At 38.9% G+C, this 20,717-nt stretch overlaps 1 protein-coding gene and 1 long non-coding RNA gene across 2 annotated transcripts in view; one reads left to right on the top strand and one right to left on the bottom strand.

Moving 5' to 3' along the window:
* Window positions 1-15,182: 15,182 nt before the first annotated feature.
* Window positions 15,183-15,820, bottom strand: LOC126238575 (uncharacterized). The gene is made up of 3 exons (XR_007545342.1): window positions 15,739-15,820; window positions 15,474-15,585; window positions 15,183-15,314 (listed from the first exon to the last, which is right to left on the bottom strand). It is a non-coding gene; the product is annotated as an uncharacterized LOC126238575 (long non-coding RNA).
* Window positions 15,821-16,359: 539 nt separating this feature from the next.
* Window positions 16,360-20,717, top strand: part of LOC126199270 (cell division cycle 5-like protein) — a 103,762-nt gene continuing 99,404 nt past the window's right edge. The window contains exon 1 of the mRNA XM_049936082.1: window positions 16,360-16,516. Within this exon, the coding sequence (XP_049792039.1) occupies window positions 16,472-16,516 (45 nt within the window). The 5' untranslated portion in view covers window positions 16,360-16,471. The remainder of the gene's footprint in view (window positions 16,517-20,717) is intronic.

The following is a 20,717-nucleotide window of genomic DNA, read 5'->3' on the forward strand; positions in this document are numbered from 1 at the left end:
AAGAGGTGTAACATATGCATGGAAATTATATCTATGGCTCAGGAGTCAATCCACACGGTGATATTGATATGTCACAGAGAGCTGCACCGTCATGGCGTCTTTGTGATTAAATTACAGAAATTGCCGGAATCCATGATTAGTCCAAGATGAAGCCACTATCTCAATTAATTAAATTCGTCGCCAACCGAATTTCAGTTGCTTCTTTCACGACTGAGTCCCAGAAAAATGAAGTCGAGGCTAATTTTTCGATATTATCGTACACCATAGAGTGGGCAGTGTTAATACAGTGCTCCACTACCACAGATTTATTAGGTTGTAAGAGATAGGTGTACCTGCGCCGTTCTGTGCATCTCTCCTGGACTGAACGTGTAGTTTGTCCAATGTACCAGGAATGCTGCAGTCTTTGGTTGAGGGCGAAAAATCACTTTCACTTTGTGTTTACTGAGGATCCATTCTATTTTTGACGAAAGGCTTCCCACGACTGGCAGGAGAAACATGGATTTATAGCTTTCCGTGTATGATAATGTCGAAGCATTAGCCTTGACTTCAGCTTTATGGGACTCAATAGTGAAAGAAGCAATTGCAATTCGGTTGGCAACCAATTCTGAATAGAGACAGCGGCTCCAACTTGGACAAATCATAGAATCTGGAAATTTCTGTAATTAAATCACAAAGACGTCGCGACGATGCAGAGCTCCGTGACACACCAATATCACTGTGTGGATCGACTGTGCAGCCATAGATTTAATTTCCATGCATATGTTACACCTCTTTGCCGTCTATCAATGTCACTGGCGCCTTGTGTATCTTTGGCCACATACGCAGCGGTTTGGTCCTCCAGTTTAAAAGGACAGAGCTAGTGCTGGAGTGTTAGTCACCTCGGCTCACTCTGAAGATGGCTGGACGGTATTCAGCCGAAATACTAGAAGAAGAAGCTGAACTTATGCGGCTGCACTCCCGAAATTTTATGGAAAAGGCACGTTTATTTGCATATGCAATTAAAGAGGTGCTGTGGCTGTGCTTCTTTCCAAGACATACTTTAGCTGAAGCACCTGCATTAGGCCATATTGGATTTCGTCAGGCACGAAATTGGTGTGTTTTAGAAGATAATCGTATTATAACTAATGTCCTTGAGAATCTCTCGAAAAGGTACAATTTATTGATATTAAATATCAGTGGTGTCTGTCACTGTAGTGTAGTAGGTAATATCATCAGTACTGGACAAAGACAGCAAACTGTAAGTGTGATTGCTTTGGTTCATGCGATATCATCTGTAAAAACTTTATTATTCACCTTCATGCTCTTGAGGGCATCTGGGACTTGTTAATAATTTACAAATTAAACATGAACACATGGAAATGTGAGTGAATATTGAAAAGAACTTTCTTGTCTGGTACAAAAAACTACAATTTATCATCAGAACAAGGAACTGGAAAAGCCTGGGGCTTGTGAGAGAGAATCAAACCGTGACTTAGAGTCACTGTCAGGTGAATGTAAATGTATAAAAGCAAATTTACAGGTTGGTTATTTTAGCAGATTTCTTTTCAAAACAAGAAAACACATTCAACTGAAGCACTTATTCAGACGAAATATATTCTGATAGCAGTGCATATATATTTCTCTTGGCGTTACAATTACTTGCAAAAGCAAAGGAAGAAGTTCAGTTTTCTGGTAATGAATAAAAGTTTTTCACGCAATTTAGAAAATACTGCACACGACCGGCACGTTTATTTAATTGTGAGGGAGCTTCTCCTGAACTACTTTCTACAATACATACTGCTATGTAAAGAACTAGTATATAGAATGAGATTTTCACTCTGCAGCAGAGTGTGCGCTGATATGAAACTTCTTGGCAGATTAAAATTGTGTGCGGACCGAGACTCGAACTCGGGAGTCCTGAGTTCGAGTCTCGGTCCGGCACACAGTTTTAATTTGACACGAAGTTTCAACTGGTATATACACACCTGGAAATGGAAAAAAGAACACATTGACACCGGTGTGTCAGACCCACCGTACTTGGTCCGGACACTGCGAGAGGGCTGTACAAGCAATGATCACACGCACGGCACAGCGGACACACCAGGAACCGCAGTGTTGGCCGTCGAATGGCGCTAGCTGCGCAGCATTTGTGCACCGCCGCCGTCAGTGTCAGCCAGTTTGCCGTGGCATACAGAGCTCCATCGCAGTCTTTAACACTGGTAGCATGCCGCGACAGCATGGACGTGAACCGTATGTGCAGTTGATGGACTTTGAGCGAGGGCGTATAGTGGGCATGCGGGAGGCCGGGTGGATGTACCGCCGAATTGCTCAACACGTGCGGCGTGAGGTCTCCACAGTACATCGATGTTGTCGCCAGTGGTCGGCGGAAGGTGCACGTGCCCGTCAACCTGGGAGCGGACCGCAGCGACGCACGGATGCACGCCAAGACCGTAGGATCCTACGCAGTGCCGTAGGGGACCGCACCGCCACTTCCCAGCAATTTAGGGACACTGTTGCTCCTGGGGTATCGGCGAGGACCATTCGCAACCGTCTCCATGAAGCTGGGCTACGGTCCCGCACACCGTTAGGCCGTCTTCCGCTCACGCCCCAACATCGTGCAGCCCGCCTCCAGTGGTGTCGCGACAGGCGTGAATGGAGGGACGAATGGAGACGTGTCGTCTTCAGCGATGAGAGTCGCTTCTGCCTTGGTGCCAATGATGGTCGTATGCGTGTTTGGCGCCGTGCAGGGGAGCGCCACAATCAGGATTGCATACGACCGAGGCACACAGGGCCAACACCCGGCATCATGGTGTGGGGAGCGATCTCCTACACTGGCCGTACACCACTGGTGATCGTCGAGGGGACACTGAATAGTGCACGGTACATCCAAACCGTCATCGAACCCATCGTTCTACCATTCCTAGACCGGCAAGGGAACGTGCTGTTCCAACAGGACAATGCACGTCCGCATGTATCCCGTGCCACCCAACGTGCTCTAGAAGGTGTAAGTCAACTACCCTGGCCAGCAAGATCTCCGGATCTGTCCCCCATTGAGCATGTTTGGGACTGGATGAAGCGTCGTCTCACGCGGTCTGCACGTCCAGCACAAACGCTGGTCCAACTGAGGCCCCAGGTGGAAATGGCATGGCAAGCCGTTCCACAGGACTACATCCAGCATCTCTACGATCGTCTCCATGGGAGAATAGCAGCCTGCATTGCTGGGAAAGGTGGATATACACTGTACTAGTGCCGACATTGTGCATGCTCTGTTGCCTGTGTCTATGTGCCTGTGGTTCTGTCAGTGTGATCATGTGCCATATCTGACCCCAGGAATGTGTCAATAAAGCACAATTCACGGTGTTCTTATTTCAATTTCCAGGAGTGTAGTTGACTGGTTCTCACTTTCAAAGAAAAAAAAATACAGCAATAGTCTTAATTTTACGCACAAGCTAAACTGCTTTTCATATAAGCAGCCCACAGTATTTCATTGATATTATAGTCATACAAAGAAATTCTGGCCATATGTAAGGGCTGTTAATGACACCAAAGTTAGTGTCCTGTCCCTAGTGCATGAGATAGGAACTGAAATGAAGGGCATTAAAAAGAAACCTGAAACGCTTTGGTTTCCGTTTTCCAATGTTCCTTTACAAAGGAAAACACAGGAGAATTACACCAGTTTAGTCCTTGTACTACTGAAACAATGATTTTAATAAGTTGAGAATCGTTAAAACTGAACAAAGCTCCAGGCCTCAATGGAATCCCTGTCTGATTCTATACTGAATTTGGAGGTCGAGTAGCCCCTCTGTTAACTATAATCTATCGTAGATCCCTTGAACAAAAAACTGTGCCCCATTCTTGGAAAAAGGCACAGGTCACACCTGTCTACACAAAGGTGGTGGTGGTGGTGGTGGTGGTTAGTGTTTAACGTCCCGTCGACAACGAGGTCATTAGAGACGGAGCGCAAGCTCGGGTTAGGGAAGGATTGGGAAGGAAATCGGCCGTGCTCTTTCAAAGGAACCATCCCGGCATTTGCCTGAAACGATTTAGGGAAATCACGGAAAACCTAAATCAGGATGGCTGGAGACGGGATTGAACTGTCGTCCTCCCAAATGCGAGTCCAGTGTGCTAACCACTGCGCCACCTTGCTCGGTCTCTACACAAAGGGTAGTAGAAGTGATCCACAAAACTACTGTCCAGTATCCTTGACATCGATTTGTTGTAGAATCCTAGAATGTATTCTGAGCTCAAACGTCATGAGGCATCATAAACAGAATGAACTCCTCAATGCCAACCAGCATGCATTTCAAAAATATCGAAGTCCAACTTCCAATTTTGTCACATGACATGCGGAAAGCTTTGGATCAAGGCAGCCAGGTAGATGCAGTGTTTCTTGATTTCTGAAAAGCATTGTACTCCGTACTACACCTACACTTATTGTAAAAGTCTGATCATGAGGTCTCAAGTGAAATTCGTGACTAGATTGAGGATTTTTTGGTAGGGAAGATACAGCATGTTATCTTGGATGTAGAGTCATGGTCAGAAGTAGATGTAACTTCGGGTGTGTTCCAGGGAAGTGTGTTGGGACCCTTTCTGTTTGTGTTGTGTATTAATGACATTGCAGACAATATTGATAGTAAAATAAGGCTTTTTGCATATGATGCAGTTACCTCTCTATCTGAGAGAAGCTGCGTAAATATTCAATCAGAATTTGATAAGGTTTCAAAGTAGTGTAGAGATTGGAAACTTGTTCCAAATGTTCAGAAATGTAAAATTTTGCACTTCACAAAACGGAATAATTGAGTATCCTATGACTGCAGTATCAATAAGTCACTGCTGGAATTGGCCAACTAATACGAATGCCGGGTGGAACACTTTGTACAGATAAGAAATGAAATGATCACATAGGTTTAGTTGTGGGTAATGTGTGTGTGGTAGAATTCGGTTTATTGGTAGAATACTGGGAAAGTCCAATCAGTCTACAAAAGAGATTGCTTAAAAATCACTTGTGCAATCCAGCCTAGAATATTGGTCAAGTGTCTGGGACCTGTATCAGATAGTACTAACAGGGGACAGTAAATGTATACAGAGAAGGACAGCACAAATGGTCTCAGATTTGTTTAATCCATGGCAGGGTGTCACAAAGTTACCGAAGGAACTGAACTGCAGACTGTTGGATACAGACATAAACTATCCTGAGAAAGTATATTAACAAAGTTTCAAGAAACAGATTTAAATGATAATTCTAGGTATGTACTACAAACTCCTATCTATCGCTCACATAGGGATCGTGAGGATAAGATTAGAATAATTACTGCTCGCACAGAGGCATTCAAACAATTATTCTTCCCGCCCTCCATATGGGAATGGAACAGGAAGAAAGCCTAATAACTGGTACAATGGGACATACCCTCTGCCATGTACGTCACAGTGGTTTGCAGAGTGTGGTTCTAGATGTAGACTTATTTAGCATTGGGGGGGGGGGCTTCTTAAGTACTTCTCGTACTATATATAGCTACATAAACACACATTTTTGTCGAGGGACATAACCTACTGTACCCACATAATATATTATTTTCAACATTCTATGTGCATGAGTCGTGGGAATTGAACATTGACGGGCTGTGTACTTCCCAACAGCCTTGAAAGTCACAATTGCATTTTTAAATAGAGCATCTGAGGTGAATAATAGTTTCCCAAAGCCATGGGAGGATATTTCCCAATATTTCCATTGACTACCTTGATAAACACAAAAAAGGAACAAGCAGTGTCAGCATGATATCTGTTGGTTTTATTTTGATCATAGATAGCAGACACATTTTGAGGAATCAGAATTTCTCTCTGAGTGATTTGCACTTCGCTCAGTACTTGTACTCTGACTGTATTAATCTCCGATAGTGGAGCTATCGTCTCTGATTGGTAAATGGAACTTCTCTGTCTAAGGGCCAGTTTACAATCTCAGGATAAATCCATGGCTAGCTAACCAAGGAATAGGATAATCGCTGGTGAACTTGGCGTGCGCGTTGTACGTCCCCATTTTATTCCTTGGTTAGTTATTCCTGGAACAGCGTTCATGTCGAGTAAAGTTGGCAACAACTGAAGAGCACTCTGGGTATTTTCGCGTACGTCACTTCATATTTACGTGAGGCCCACGAGAAAGACAGGCCGAGGCACATACGTCACAAAGGTAGTTCTGAGCTCGTTTGCTCACATAACTCAGCAGACAAAATGCGTTTCTAAACCTGTTAACTCGCAACTGGGAGTGTATGTGATAACGAGAATTGCATCTTACACTGGAATCTGGTATTATGAAGTCTTACTGATTACTAATTGTACAACAAAATTTAAGATCAATTCTCAACATAAATGGTATAACGGCTTGATTGTATCATTTAGTCTCTTCTGTGTAACAGTCCTCATTTCATGCAAAATGTGGTGCCTTATGCAAGTGATGATTATTGTGACAGGATTTTAATTTTACTGTACTTTAGTACAGTTGCAATAAATTATTAGTAGGCCTATGCACTTTCTGTTGTTGTACGACTAATAACAGAAACATTCCAGAATAATGGATTCCAGTAGAAGATGCAATTCTCGTTTGCACATACATACCCAGTTACGAGTTAACAGGTGTAGAAACGCAGTTATACTGTTGAGTTGAGCGAGGGAGCGAGCGAGCTCGGCCTACCTTCGTGACGTACGCGCCATGGCCTGTCTTTCTCATAGGCCTCGATATTTTCGTAGTCGTCGTCTGCAGAAATAGCGTGTCAAACATGAGTTATAAACGTTCCAGATCGCAAAACGTCTCGCTTGAGGATACCTTGAAGCTGGTAGATACTGTGAATGAGTTCGAGAGTTTAGCAGAAAACACAAAAACTGTTGCAGTCTCATTTAGTGAAAATATTAGTGCCACACATTGAGCTAAATTGGTAGGGTGCATATATGTATAACTTCCTATCTTGAATTGAGTTAAATGATCAGGTATTTGTTATTTGACCAGTAAAAGATCTTTCTAGATTTCCACATACAGAATTCGCAAAAAATATGCAACAGTTTCCATTCACAAACAACTTCACATAGATCGAATGAGCAGCAACAATTGATGTATAATTATTCTTATCATCACTATTATTATTTAAAGAAAGAGACACGTAAATATTATGCACAGAAAAGGTAGCAGAGTTTGTAGACTGATGGCCCCCCCATATGTGTAATGTACGTTCCAAAAATACACAATTTGATAAAGTTGTCACAGAAGGACGCCACAGTCAGTTAGATTAAGATGCAACATTTCTATACCATCCATCAAATGCAGCTGTAGGGCAGACGATGAATTGAAAAATTCAATTGTAAGCAGGTACATAAATAGAAGCAACTGTGAAATGCGGTCTGCTTCATGAAATAGTTGATCTTTATAGTTTCTCGAACAAACTGTGACAACATAGACATCATGGAGGTTGATTTGACTGAAAATTCAGAAAGGTGTTACTGGCTAGCTTGCTGTTGTACTTATGTCTTAGAATGATTCATTCATTACAACAGCAATGGGTGTTATACAGAAAATTCGTGCATCCACTTTTGCAATTCTTGGGCATGTATAAATCATGTTCCTGTGACGTGATGATTATTAACTGTAGTGATGGTGTATATATAAAGAATGAGATGCCAACATTTACAATACACTTCCATTATCTTTTCTATAATCTTCGGGTGGAAATGACGTAAGTCACATACCAAACTGGAGGCTGCTGTTATTGTGTCTTACCATAAATGGTTGAGAAACTGTTCCATACAGAATTTTGGACTGTGCAATTATCTCTAGCACCTGTATGTAATCTTGTGGGGGGAAGGGGAAGTAACCAGAGGCTTGGCACATTTTTTGGTAGGGAAGATACAGCATGTTATCTGGAATGTAAAGTCATCGTCAGATGTAGAATTAACTTCGGGTGTGCTCCAGGGAACCGTTCACTAAAATAGTTATTGTCCCAATGGAATATAAGAGTGAATAATATTTTCTGCTATAGATTTAGCTGAGTGAACTAGGGATATTAGTGTGCTATCAAACTTTTTGCTACAATAAACAATCACAAAAAGCCATCAATTTCAGAAAAATGGTGCTGCACACAAGTGCAATATAAGATATTTCCGTTTAAGTTACCCCCAACTCGGTACAGCTTGACATAATGGAGAACATTGAAAATAACTTGTTATTCAAGGAAATTAAAAAAATAGCTTTCCTTGCACTTTTTCCACATGCTACGACTATGCAGACAATTAGATTCCTTTTCTGTTCTTATAGTATACAAATACAGCTGTTATTTTATGATAAATATGGGTACGCTTATGTGTCTAATAGTAATAACAAAGAAACAACAGCTATGTCTTATAGCTAGGGACGCATCACTTTTTTGAGGAAAAATCTGCCTTTCCTCTTAATCTTACTGTGTTAAACTTAGCCTGAGTAAGAACAAATAGTTCACTGTCTTCAGTGAATAATGGTAGATGGGAGACAATCTCCTTGCTCTGAAGCATTATCAGTCCTGTAATCCTAATGTTTTCAATAAAATGTGTAAAGTTGTTTTGACACAGCTGTAGTATTTACAAAAAGGGGGCATTTCTAATAGAAAACAAAGTGGAACAATATTTTCTGATATTGATGATATTGTTTCGTCAAAACGTTTAGCTATGCGCAAAATCGATGTTTCGTCAAAAACAGAAAAAGATGCAAACTGCACACATCATTGGTGTGGGTTTTTTTATTTGGTTAAGTCTATTGTGGCACTATCTGCTAAATAAGACGAAATAGTCCTTTTCGCTACCTGCAGCAACTGTAACACAAACCAGCTAAACAAGACTGTTCTACGAATCGTCATCTCCTGCTAAATAAGGCGAAATAGTCCTTTTCACTACTGCAGCAATTTTAACACACACCATATAAAGAAGACTATTTTCTATGAATCGTCATTTTAATGTGCCTGATTTACAAAAATAACATGACGGAATTAACGAAGTTCTGAAATCAAATGCATATTACTATAAACGAACAGTATTATTGAGGAAAACAGATAAATAGTGTCACCTGTCCTTGATATGCTCCAATTTCTCATATACAAGACTGAAAACACGAAGCACGGCTTCCTTTCATAAGCGAAATCTCGATATAAATTTGAAATCGGCGACATCTCATTTTCTTCTCCTTCCTCGTTCTCACGAACAGTTCTGCCAAAATATTGTCATAGCTGTATGCATCTCTCACTATTCCGCCATCTTGAAAAGTTATTCCCCGGTTAAGCTCGCTAACCGGCAAGAAATCGCCGGTTATGTTATACCGAGTTTATTCTCCGGTTAGGCGTTATTCCTGTTTCTTAAAACGCGTTTCTCGCGCTATTTCCAGAATAGCGCTTAACCGGCTGCTAACCGGAGACTGTACAACCGGACCTAAGGCCATTAAGTTAAGGTCATACCTGCCAGTGAACTATTTGTTCTTACTCAGGCTAAGTTTAACACAGTAAGATTAAGAGGAAAGTAAGATTTTTTCCTTACAAAAAAGTGATGCTTCCCCAGCTATAGGAATTAGCTCTTGTAAGGTCATACCTGGGTTGAGTGTTATCTCGTTCGATCCATCGTTTGTTTGTTGAAGATGAGTTGGGACAGACATTCTCTTCTCCCTCAGGTTTTTATTTCGGTCCAGCGTATGTTTTGACGCCAGTCTTGATGTTTGGTCTACTTTCATACTCAAACTAATGAGAGAGCTTCTGCCTCCTGCAGCTCGTGAGAGTGTATTTCAACATTGGGGAAGGGACCTCCTCCCACCCCGAAAGGTCCACTGTCCATGTCTCTTGCACCACCAGCTATCAAAATAATATAAAACTTGTGATCTCGATGAACAAAATAGCTCACACATTAAATGGAATCCTTTGTTAGGATGGACATCAGATACCACAAAACACACGTGAGCGTGAGCCAGATACCATAAACGGCCTGAAGAAACAAATTTAAACAAAAATACAAAAAACACATTTTGTTCCTTACTTTCTCATTTCATACACAACATCAGTCTTCGTAGGTCACCGTCACCACACATTTCTCATTCAGTTATCTTTACTTATTCCTGCGGAACCTCCACTAGTCATCCCCAAACTTCACGAACTATTTGAGATATAGCTTACTTCGAAATATGAAATAAATATTACGGCTCTGAATTGACACTTCTGTTGTCAGTAAATGAAGAGTAATAGCAAGTCGTTGGTTGACTAGATTGCTTGTCAGGGATTTGTGTCTATTTTTTAAATAAATGTTGCTGCCTTACTTGGCAGAATATCAAAATCACTGGTTCACATCGAAGTGAAGTCTGGGAAATCAATGCTTCATTCCATATTTAACTCCTGCTGCAAGTTATTCCCGCCACTTCTTTTAAAGCATGTTTTTGTTCACCACTGACAACGACTCCTATCTGTTCATTTGCTTGAAACTTCGTATCATAGCGAAGCATTGTTCATCAGTTATCGTCCTCGTCACGAGACATATAACGTAGCATATGATGAGACTACTATACAAGAAACACCGCTCATAACGATGCAAATCCACTAAGTGATATGTCAGCCGCCAGTGCTGACAGAGCCGCAATAAACTAAGCTGTAAATACATGGCGAAAATCCGCATGATTGCTATATAAACATGTTTCCAGTGGTAGCGAGTAGGTGGTTAGAAGTATGAAACAATATTTATAGTGTTTGTAGAACATCAGAAATGGTAGGCATTCGTTCATTGCAACAAATATGTGCGTATAACACTCATAGATAGGCGGTTTCGACATAACTAAGGTGTATGTACACGCGAAACAACTTTCGAAATGTGGTGACGTATGCATAGCTCAGTGGACTAAATCTCTTGCGAATTATGGAACTTATACATGTTTTATTCGCCTTAAGTGTGTGGAACCACGGGTTCCAAGGAATGTTTGGCTATATTTGTCCATAATATTCCCCTTTGATGCATACTGGTAACTGATATTCTTCCTCTCGTTGTCGTCTTATTCTTTTATGGAGTATTATTCAGGTCTGATGACTGTAATTAGAGGTTTTTGGTAGTGTCAATTTTCAGTGGCGGTTACCAATCAGTCAATCAATCAATCTCTTTATTCATCCGTTAACAATATGCATTGTTTGGATGTTGTCAATTACAATATAGTTTCTTATCTTTAATTTGTTTCAAAAAATTGGATAATAAATACAAATATTTTATATCAGCATACATAAATAATATTACTTTTCCATATTCAGATATTCTTCAATGCTACAAAAACTATGTGTTAGTAAAAATTGTTTAAGATCTACCTTGAATTTATGAAATTCTCTGTGAAAATCATCCCTGTTACTTGTTTCATGGTTATGAACCTGATTATTTAATGTTGAAAATTCCTGGTGTGCGGCAATCTATAGCTTGTTGTTTTGAAATCTGAAAGATACTCTTTGCCTTCATGACATATTTGTACTTTATGTTGTCTATCAGAGAGATAAGAGTTGAACCATTTGAAGGCAAGTCCCCGGACCCCATAACATTCTAGTTTCATAAGCAATAAGTCATCGCTGATTAAATCAAACATTTTAGATAAATCTACGAGTATTCTGCAGCTTAATTCTTTCTTGTCCAAGACATTTATAACTATTTTCATGAACTGGAAACAGCATTAGTCAGTATTTTAGTTTTATTCAGGAAGTCAGTTAGCCTTTCACACATTACTCTTTCAATTACTTTAGAGAAACCTGACAATAATGACACTGGCCTATAATTATTTATGTCAGTTGTGCTATCCTTTTTGTGAAGTGGCTTTATTATGGAGAGTTTTAGTTTTGATGGGAACATCCCTGTCCTGAAAGAAGTATTAATAATGTCAGTTAGGTGAGTATGTGTACTGGTAGAACTAAGTTTGATACCTTGTCTGGAATTCTGTCAATACCACAAGACATTTTTTTTTTATTTTATTAATATCATTTGTAACTTCACATTCTGTTACTGGGTACAGAAACAGACTTTTAATTAAGTTCGGTGCTATATTCACATAATGTTCATTGAATATATTGGCTACCTGTTGAGCATCTTCTATGACTTTACCCTCACTTTTAATTTTTAAATTATGGGTCTTGGTTTTACATTTTCCTGTGCTATTGTTTATAAGCTTCCAAATCGATTTTGATTTATTGCTTCCCGCATTAATTTATGAATCATTGCTTAGCCTTTTTCCTGCCTGTAAAACTTTCCTATAGACCCTTCTATATTTCCTATAAATGATTTTATTGTTGTATTTATTTTAGCATGTTTGCTTAGGTTTCTAAGGGTGGTAATCTGATTTTTTAATCCCTTGTGTTACCCATGTGTTTGTCTTCTCACTGACTTTAATTCTTTTTAACAGGAATGCTACATCGTAGCAAATTTATAATCAGTGAGAAAACTGTCATACTTTTTGTCTACATCATCAGTTTGTTCTACGCACCATTGCACCCTTTGTAGGATACTATTAAATACCCTTATGTTGTTTGCATTAATAAGTCTTCTTTGTACATATTTTTCAGTGACTGTATTTCTTATTGTTCTCATTCCTTACCATCATTTTTAAAGCTATATGGTCAGAAAAGCCTGCATCTGTTACTTCAACATTGTACTCACAGCTTTGTTTGTTAGTAAATATCTGATCAAGTGTTGTTTCAGACCCATCCACATATTTGGTAATTTCCTGCACTGTAGGTTGCATGTTGTATGTGTTAAACAGATTTAATAATTGTACCTTGTTCTTATTACATTTGTTAATATTAATGTTAAAGTCACCAAGAACTATTGTGCATTTTGACTTGCCTCTCAATTAATTTAAAATATCATCTATATAATATAAGAATTGGGTAAAGTCACCAGATGGGGAACTGTAGATGCAAGCAATGATAGTTTGACAGTCTGTAAGTACTACATTAAAAATCTTTTTCTGCCCACTTCACCTTGCTAAGTTTTATATCCTTAGATTTAACGTTACTTCTAACATAGATGCGTACACCATCACATTTATAAGTTTCCCTGCAAAAGCTACTTATTAAATCAAAGTCTGGTATATTTGCTGCACGAATCTGAGTGTCCCGAAACCAGTGCTCAATGATATACAGCACAGAAACCTCCATAAGATTACAGTTTAAAATAACTTCCAGCTCACACATTTTGTTGCCTAGTCCTTGTAAATTCTGATACGGCAAAGTCAAGCCACCTACATTCGGTGCACAGCTCACATGGAGGTAGAATATTTTTATCTCCATTACAGCTCACCTTACTGTCCCCTTCGCTAAGTCAACGACCATTTAATTATCATTCCCTAGCCATGTTCACCGAACAAACGTTCCAAATAACCCTTATTGTGAATGCTGATGGAATAACAGTATGGAATATCATTCACACACACATACACACACACACACACACACACACACACACACACACACACACACACACATATATATATATATATATATATATATATATATATATATATATATATATATATATATATATATATATTAGTGGTGGGCAGGAAATCGCGTATGTTAGAAATCACAGTGACTGAGAAGTCACTGATATCACAGTAGCAACTTTACAGAATCCCACTGCGATTTTAGTCACAGTTAGCATTCGCAAGTAGTATTTCACATTCAAAGACGTGAGCCATCTATTGGTCGAATTTAGCACTGCTTTCTGCGATTTCAGTGACAAGTCGCAACTAAGAGTCGCAAGTAGCAACTAAAAAGCGCAGTTAACAGTGCCATCTGTTGGCCGAAGTTCGTACTACGTCCATCTCTGCGATACGGTATCGAGTCTAACTGCGATTTCCGTGACAAGTCGCAACTAAGAGTCGCAAGTAGCAACTAGAAAGCGCGGTTAACAGTGCCATCTGTGGGTCAAACTTCGTACTACGCCCATCTCTGCGATACACTATTGAGTCCAACTGCGATTTCCGTGACAAGTCGCAACTAAGAGTCGCAAGTAACAACTAAAAAGCGCAGTTAGCACTGCCATATGTTCAGCAAAGTTCATACTACGCTATTCGCTACCGAGTCAAACTGCGATTTCTGTGGCAAATCGCAACTAAGAGTCGCAAGTAGCAATTAAAAAGCGCAGTTAACATACTTTTCCTAGTGCCATCTTTTGACCGACGGACGTACTTCGTAATGAGAGCCTTGTGCCTCACGAGATCGATGTGCTATGTGTGCATATGAAGGGCTTTTTCAATAGTGGTACAAGTCCATTTTTGTTCATTTTGAGATACAGAGTCGTAAAGGTAAATGAGCGCTGAAAAATCTGCAGTTGAGATACCAGAAATATTCAAGCATATGGCTTCTTGCTAGAGATGAACCTTTATTTATGTTTGCTTGGATCATTAATTTCAGAAGCATTATAGACAGAAAAGTGGAGGTAATGGACTTGTACCACTATTGAAATAAGCCTTTCATATTATATGACGACATGCACATTCAGCATCAGTTATGGTTGGTCAAATACTGCTGTGACTCTGAATGTATTATGTTAATAAGAAGCAACATTGCCTTTTTCTCCTGAAAATATCAAGTAACGTAACAAATGTGTTTGATTCTGCTTCCAATACGACAGTTTTGGTTAATACTCCACATGCCTACAGGACTTTGCAATGTTAACACAGCAGAACTCAGACATCTGTATAAGTGTACTGAAATGAAAACAGTCATATGAATGCCTCACTTTTGTTCCGACACAGTTCAAGACTCGGGAGAAAAGTTTTACGCCTGGTGTTCTACATGGCAACTTCACACACAAGAACTTTTTGCCGACACTACTACCACCTACATAAGTAACCTTTTCCTGTGTTACTTTCAAGTAATGCACTTAAGCTATTCCCGATTTAACTGGAAGATCTGTACTTCCCACTTTCACATCAAAAGCCTCAAAATGCATATTGTAGACTTCGGGTTATGTTACAGGTCAGTGTCACACCAAGATTGTGGAGAAAGGGGGGGGGCGGCATGTCACTCTCCAACAAGTGTTTACCAATAAGTAAGTGGCGGAAAATTACGGGTATTGGACGGCTTAACATGTGGGAAATGAGATTTTTATTATTCACTCACTGTATTTAACATTTATTATGCCTTTAAAATCGCACAACAACTTCAATAAAACACAGTTTAATCTTTCACACACTTATTTCACAATTATTTCACTTTTAAACAGCAAATCCTCTAAGAGCTGTCTTGAATCTTCACGAATCTCTCTCAACAGCCTTGATGTGGATAGGTACGTACAGCAACCAGTAATCAGAGTCAGAACTGCGTCTGCAAAAACACAAGGATTATTAAACAATTTTTGCTGTCACTAATTACTAGCAATATAATTGACAGAGTAGATTGCTAATATTTGCTATAATGAATGTCACATTTGCAAGAACGATCTCACTGAAGTAATTAAGTCCATCGAAACGCTTAGAAACTAACCTCTCGTCTGACGAAAACGGTCTAAAGACGCAGTGGCAAATTTCTTCAGATCTGCTGACAATGATATTTTGAGTTATCACTTTACTGAGTGACTGAAATGTAGTTCAGGTACCTGTGAACATAACAATATGTTAGAATTCATTTTCTAAACACGAACTATTACGGTACTGTACGGCTACTTACATATTAATTACACTATTAATATTTTCACAGTTGTTTCTTTAATACAAAATTAAAGCCAACGGAAGAAAAACGTAAAACATACTTGCCAATGACAGGTTTGTTGCGATGCAATTTTCTGTGTTGACAGATGTAACTTTTTCATATGGTGGTAAGTCGCAGAAATCGCTGGAGTCACAGAAATCGCAGAAGTAGCAGAAGTCACAGAAATCGCAGAAGTAGCAGAAATCGCAGAAGTAGCAGAAATCGCAGAAGTCGCAGAAATCGCGGAAGTAGCAGAAATCGCAGAAATAGCAGTGGCGGAGGGATACACGACCTATGTTCCTTAACTGCGACAAATCGCAGTTAAGAGTAACAGATACTGAAAAGCAGCATTCACTGAAAACACTGATATCGGAAAATCGCAGTTTAGCCCATCACTAATATATATATATATGCAAACCGGCAAGTCGATTTCACTCAACTAATCCGATTTCATCAACCATTACCAACTCTCCTTCGTAAAAACAATATCGCAACACAAAAACCAATTACAAAATTCTTTGATAAATCCAACTTTATTCTGTAAAACTCCGAAACACCGAGAGCTGGATTTATGGCCTTCAGGCCAATAGTCACAATAAATAAATAAATAAAAAGATCACTGAATGTGCATGTCCTAGTTTGCTTGTACCTGCAAGGTTTATTTACATCTTCATTCGAAGTTGTTTGCGTTGTTGACATTTGTCAGTTGTTTCTCGCAGGGTGTCTCGTTTGGAAGCGGTGCGAAAGAATTTGTGATTTTACTATTTGTGTGAAAATTTGGTACAACAGCGACCATGCCGCGAATTATGATAAAGGGTGGTGTATGGAGGAACACTGAGGTAAATACTATTTTGGATAATAGTTTCCCGTTACCAGCTACGTTGTTTTGGAACCGAGTGATGCGAAAATCTATATTATGGTACTGACCGGTCATTACACTGCCATACAGCTACAGATTTGTATTGTGTCATTCATCACTGCAATCCCCCGATATTGAGAAATGTAATTGAGAAATGTCATTTTTTTGTTGTGTGTGTGTGTTTGCTACATTGTGTTTATTATTGGGGAGACATCTAGTAAAATATATGTTATTAATTAGATAAATTTGATTATTACTCATATATAATAAAGAAAACAACATCTATGCGTGCAGAATCCTTATTTCCTGTTATTAAAGCTACATGGAATTATATTTTAGACGTGGCGTTAAGTGGACAACTACTTAGGCCATGGGTTGTGCTTGCTTTGGTAATAACAGCAGCAAGCTCCCATTGCATTACATTTATGTGACGTGTGATCCAATTGATTTGCTAGATCATTGGCCCCACAACCCGTAATGTAATTCTATGCTGGACTACTTGTCGTGAATTTTATCTTTACCTGCAGTATGCCAGTGGCTATACAGTTTGGTGGCTTTGCCTCACACACATCAACTATCACTCCAAAATCTCTTGATAATCAAATTGGGGAGTAGTCGAAAATAATAAGTAGGCCTATAGTTGATGATGGAAAAGTTGTCATCTCAGAATCCAAATAACACCAACTCATTAAAATAGTTTGTTGTATTTAGCCAACACATAACAAGATATTTCTTATTAAAAAAAAAAAATTTCGACATGGCACTTAGCAACCAAACGACAGTGTCATCAAAAAACGTTGACCAATGAATACAATAAAATTAAAAACCATTCGGTAAACAAAGATACCCAACTTCCCACCAATCTCCCCCCGCCCCCCGCCACACACACAAAAAAACCACCTCATATACACAGTAGACATTTTTTCACAGTAAATACCACTAAAACTTGAATCAGTTAAAAAAAAATGGAAACACTTCTTTCAAAATAAACAAAAACAGACAAGAATTAATATTTTAATCCCCCCCCCCCAAATCCACCCTAACCTGTCCCCATCCCAGTAGACCCCTGAAAATACTACATCACCATCCCAATCCAGAAATAGGAGTGGTCGGTTTCCTGACCGATTAAAGTACTCGGTAGTGAAGCCACTTTATAAAAAGCGCGACAGGGATAATATTGACAATTATAGGCCTATTTCTATGCCATCGGTGTTTGCTAAAGATATCGAGAAGGTTGTATATACAAGGTTACTGGATCATTTAAATGTACATAATTTGCTGTCAGATGTTCAGTTTGGTTTTAGAAATGGTTTAACAACTGAAAATGCTGTATTCTCTTTTCTCTGTGAGGTTTTGGACGGATTAAATAAAGGTTGCGAACGCTAGGAGTTTTCTTTGATTTAACGAAGGCTTTTGACTGTGTTGACCACAAAATATTACTGCAGAAGTTGGACCATTATGGAGTAAGGGGAGTAGCTTACAAATGGTTCGCCTCTTACTTTAAGAACAGAAAGCAGAAGGTAATTCTCCGCAATATTGAGAGTGGTAGTGATGTTCAGTCACAATGGGGCACTGTTAAGTGGAGCGTTCCCCCAAGGGTCGGTACTGGGGCCACTGCTGTTTCTTATTTATATAAGTGATATGCCTTCTAGTATTACAGGTGATTCGAAAATATTTCTGTTTACTGATGACACCAGCTTGGTAGTGAAGGATCTTGTGTGTAATATTGAAAGAGTATCAAATAATGTAGTTCATGAAATAAGTTCGTGGCTTGTGGAAAATAATTTGATGTTAAATCACAGTAAGACTCAGTTTTTACAGTTTCTAACTCACAATTCAACAAGAACCGATATCTTGATCAGACAGTATGGGTATATTATAAGCAAGACGGAACAGTTCAAGTTCCTAGGCGTTCGGATAGATAGTAAGCTGTTGTGGAAAGTCCATGTCCATGATCTTGTTCAGAAACTAAATGCTGCTTTATTTTTCATTACAACAGTATCTGAAATAAGTGACACTTCAACACGAAAAGTAGTCTACTTCGCATATTTTCATATGCTTATGTCGTATGGTATTATTTTTTGGGGTAATTCTTCTGATTCGAAAAGGGTATTTTTGGCTCAAAAATGGGCTGTTTGAGCTATATGTGGTGTAAGTTCGAGAACGTCTTGTCGACCCCTATTCAATAGTCTGGGAATTCTGACATTGCCCTCACAGTAGGCCTATATATTTTCTTTAATGTCGTTTGTTGTTTGCAATATTAGCCTCTTCCCAAGAGTTCCTTGACTCTTGTGCAGAAAGGAGTGCAGTATTCTGCTGCATCCATTTTCAATAAGCTACCACAAGAACTCAAAAATCTTAGCAGTAGCCCAAACTCTTTTAAGTCTAAACTGAAGAGTTTCCTCATGGCTCACTCCTTCTATTCTGTCGAGGAGCTCCTGGAAATCTAAAAAATTAAGCAAATTCCAGTGTTACATTGTTGATTTTCTTTATTTAAACTTACTTGTCACCTGAATATTTTTTTTATATTTCATTTTATCTGTTTCTAATATCGTGTTATAATTTCATGTATTGACTTGTTCCATGACCATGGAGACTTCTCCTTAATTTGGCCCCACGGAACAATAAATAATAAAAAAAAATTAAAAAAAAAATAAATAAACTACTTAACCAAACCCATCCCAACAACCCCCACCTCTCAAATTCAACTACTAATCTTTGATCTGTACATTTTCTTAATAAGTTTTTACACATTATGAAATGCACAGCAACTGTCAGACAAACTCTGCTACCAGTAGTACTTATCTCAACGAATCCGCAGGGTAGATGAGTGCATTTTTCCCCTTCTCAAAACAGGTTTAACTGCCACCTCCCCCCACCCCCTCCCCCCCTCTCCCGTGCCCTTCTGTTATATTAGTGCAAGTCCCAGTCTTGCAACTTTTAAAGTCTGGTCTATTATTTGCCATCAAATGTTGTTACACACGTTTCCCCAAATCTGTGTAAAGTACAAAAGAATCACAAATAATATTTGACTCTATCTCATTTCGGCATAGTCCTCCAATCACCCTCATTGTTCTTTTCCTGACTGCCTTAAAAATACTCTGAACTACCTCACTCCCTAGAAAGGATGACGCGCTGCTGCCAGGTCCCCCAAAAAACATTCCCATTCATAGCTTTCTCAGATACTGATTCATCAATTTCAGCAACTTCTGGACTGTAGTCTACACTTATACTTAATGAAGTCAGAACACATTTATATACAAAATAATTAACAGTCAGTAACAAAGCACTCACTAATGTCCTCCTCTTGGGCAAAAAAACACAGTGACAAGTGATGATAAAATCCTCCAGCATAAATTTTCATATCAACTATAACTTAATTCAACCTTCAACTGTTGTGTATTAAAGTAGAATCCATAGTGTCTCATCAAACAGCATAACTTGTTTACTAGTAACAACACAACCAACAACTTTCCAGACATTGAAATGATGTACTAAAGGGTGTCCCCACATGTTACAAAAAACCTTATCACCTATTACATTTGAAATATGTCACTCATAAATGGCGACACACACTTCAGCGTCATTACATTATGAGTAAAAGCTGATGATCAACACTGAAATTTCAGGTGGGGAAAGGTCTCTTCTAAAGAGGAAATAACTTATTTTAGGTTTTATTATTGAGCTTTAAGGACCTACAGGCATAATCCGTGTCACTTCAGGCAGGGGTGGTACCATCATAGTCTTGGATGTTGTTGAATTTAGCGTATGTTAAGTAAGTAATAAACACGTATTTTTTTTTTTTTTTTCCCAGAATGAGATTTTCACTCTGCCAGGAAGTTTCACGTATTTTTTTGTTTTATCCGAAAAAATTCCTGCATTGAGATACAGGCCTCCAAAGATGACACTGCTAACACCATTTTGAAGATGTGAATTATGAAAAAAAATTAAAATGCTTTATCTCTGGAACAGTTCTAGTTATTTTGTTGGTTTTTTTATTTGAAAGATAATTGCTTTGTGCTTACAAAGAAATCCATCATTTTGACTTTCCTGTCAAAGTTTTTTCACTGTAGCGTTCTGAACTTTTTTTTATAATTTACAGAAAAAAATTTGAAAAATGCCAAACCACAGAAATTTGACTTTTTTTTCCCTGTTGATTAGTACCACATAGTTCTACAACT

Source organism: Schistocerca nitens, chromosome 1, assembly GCF_023898315.1.
Source record: "Schistocerca nitens isolate TAMUIC-IGC-003100 chromosome 1, iqSchNite1.1, whole genome shotgun sequence".
In the NCBI taxonomy this organism is placed as follows: domain Eukaryota; kingdom Metazoa; phylum Arthropoda; class Insecta; order Orthoptera; family Acrididae; genus Schistocerca; species Schistocerca nitens.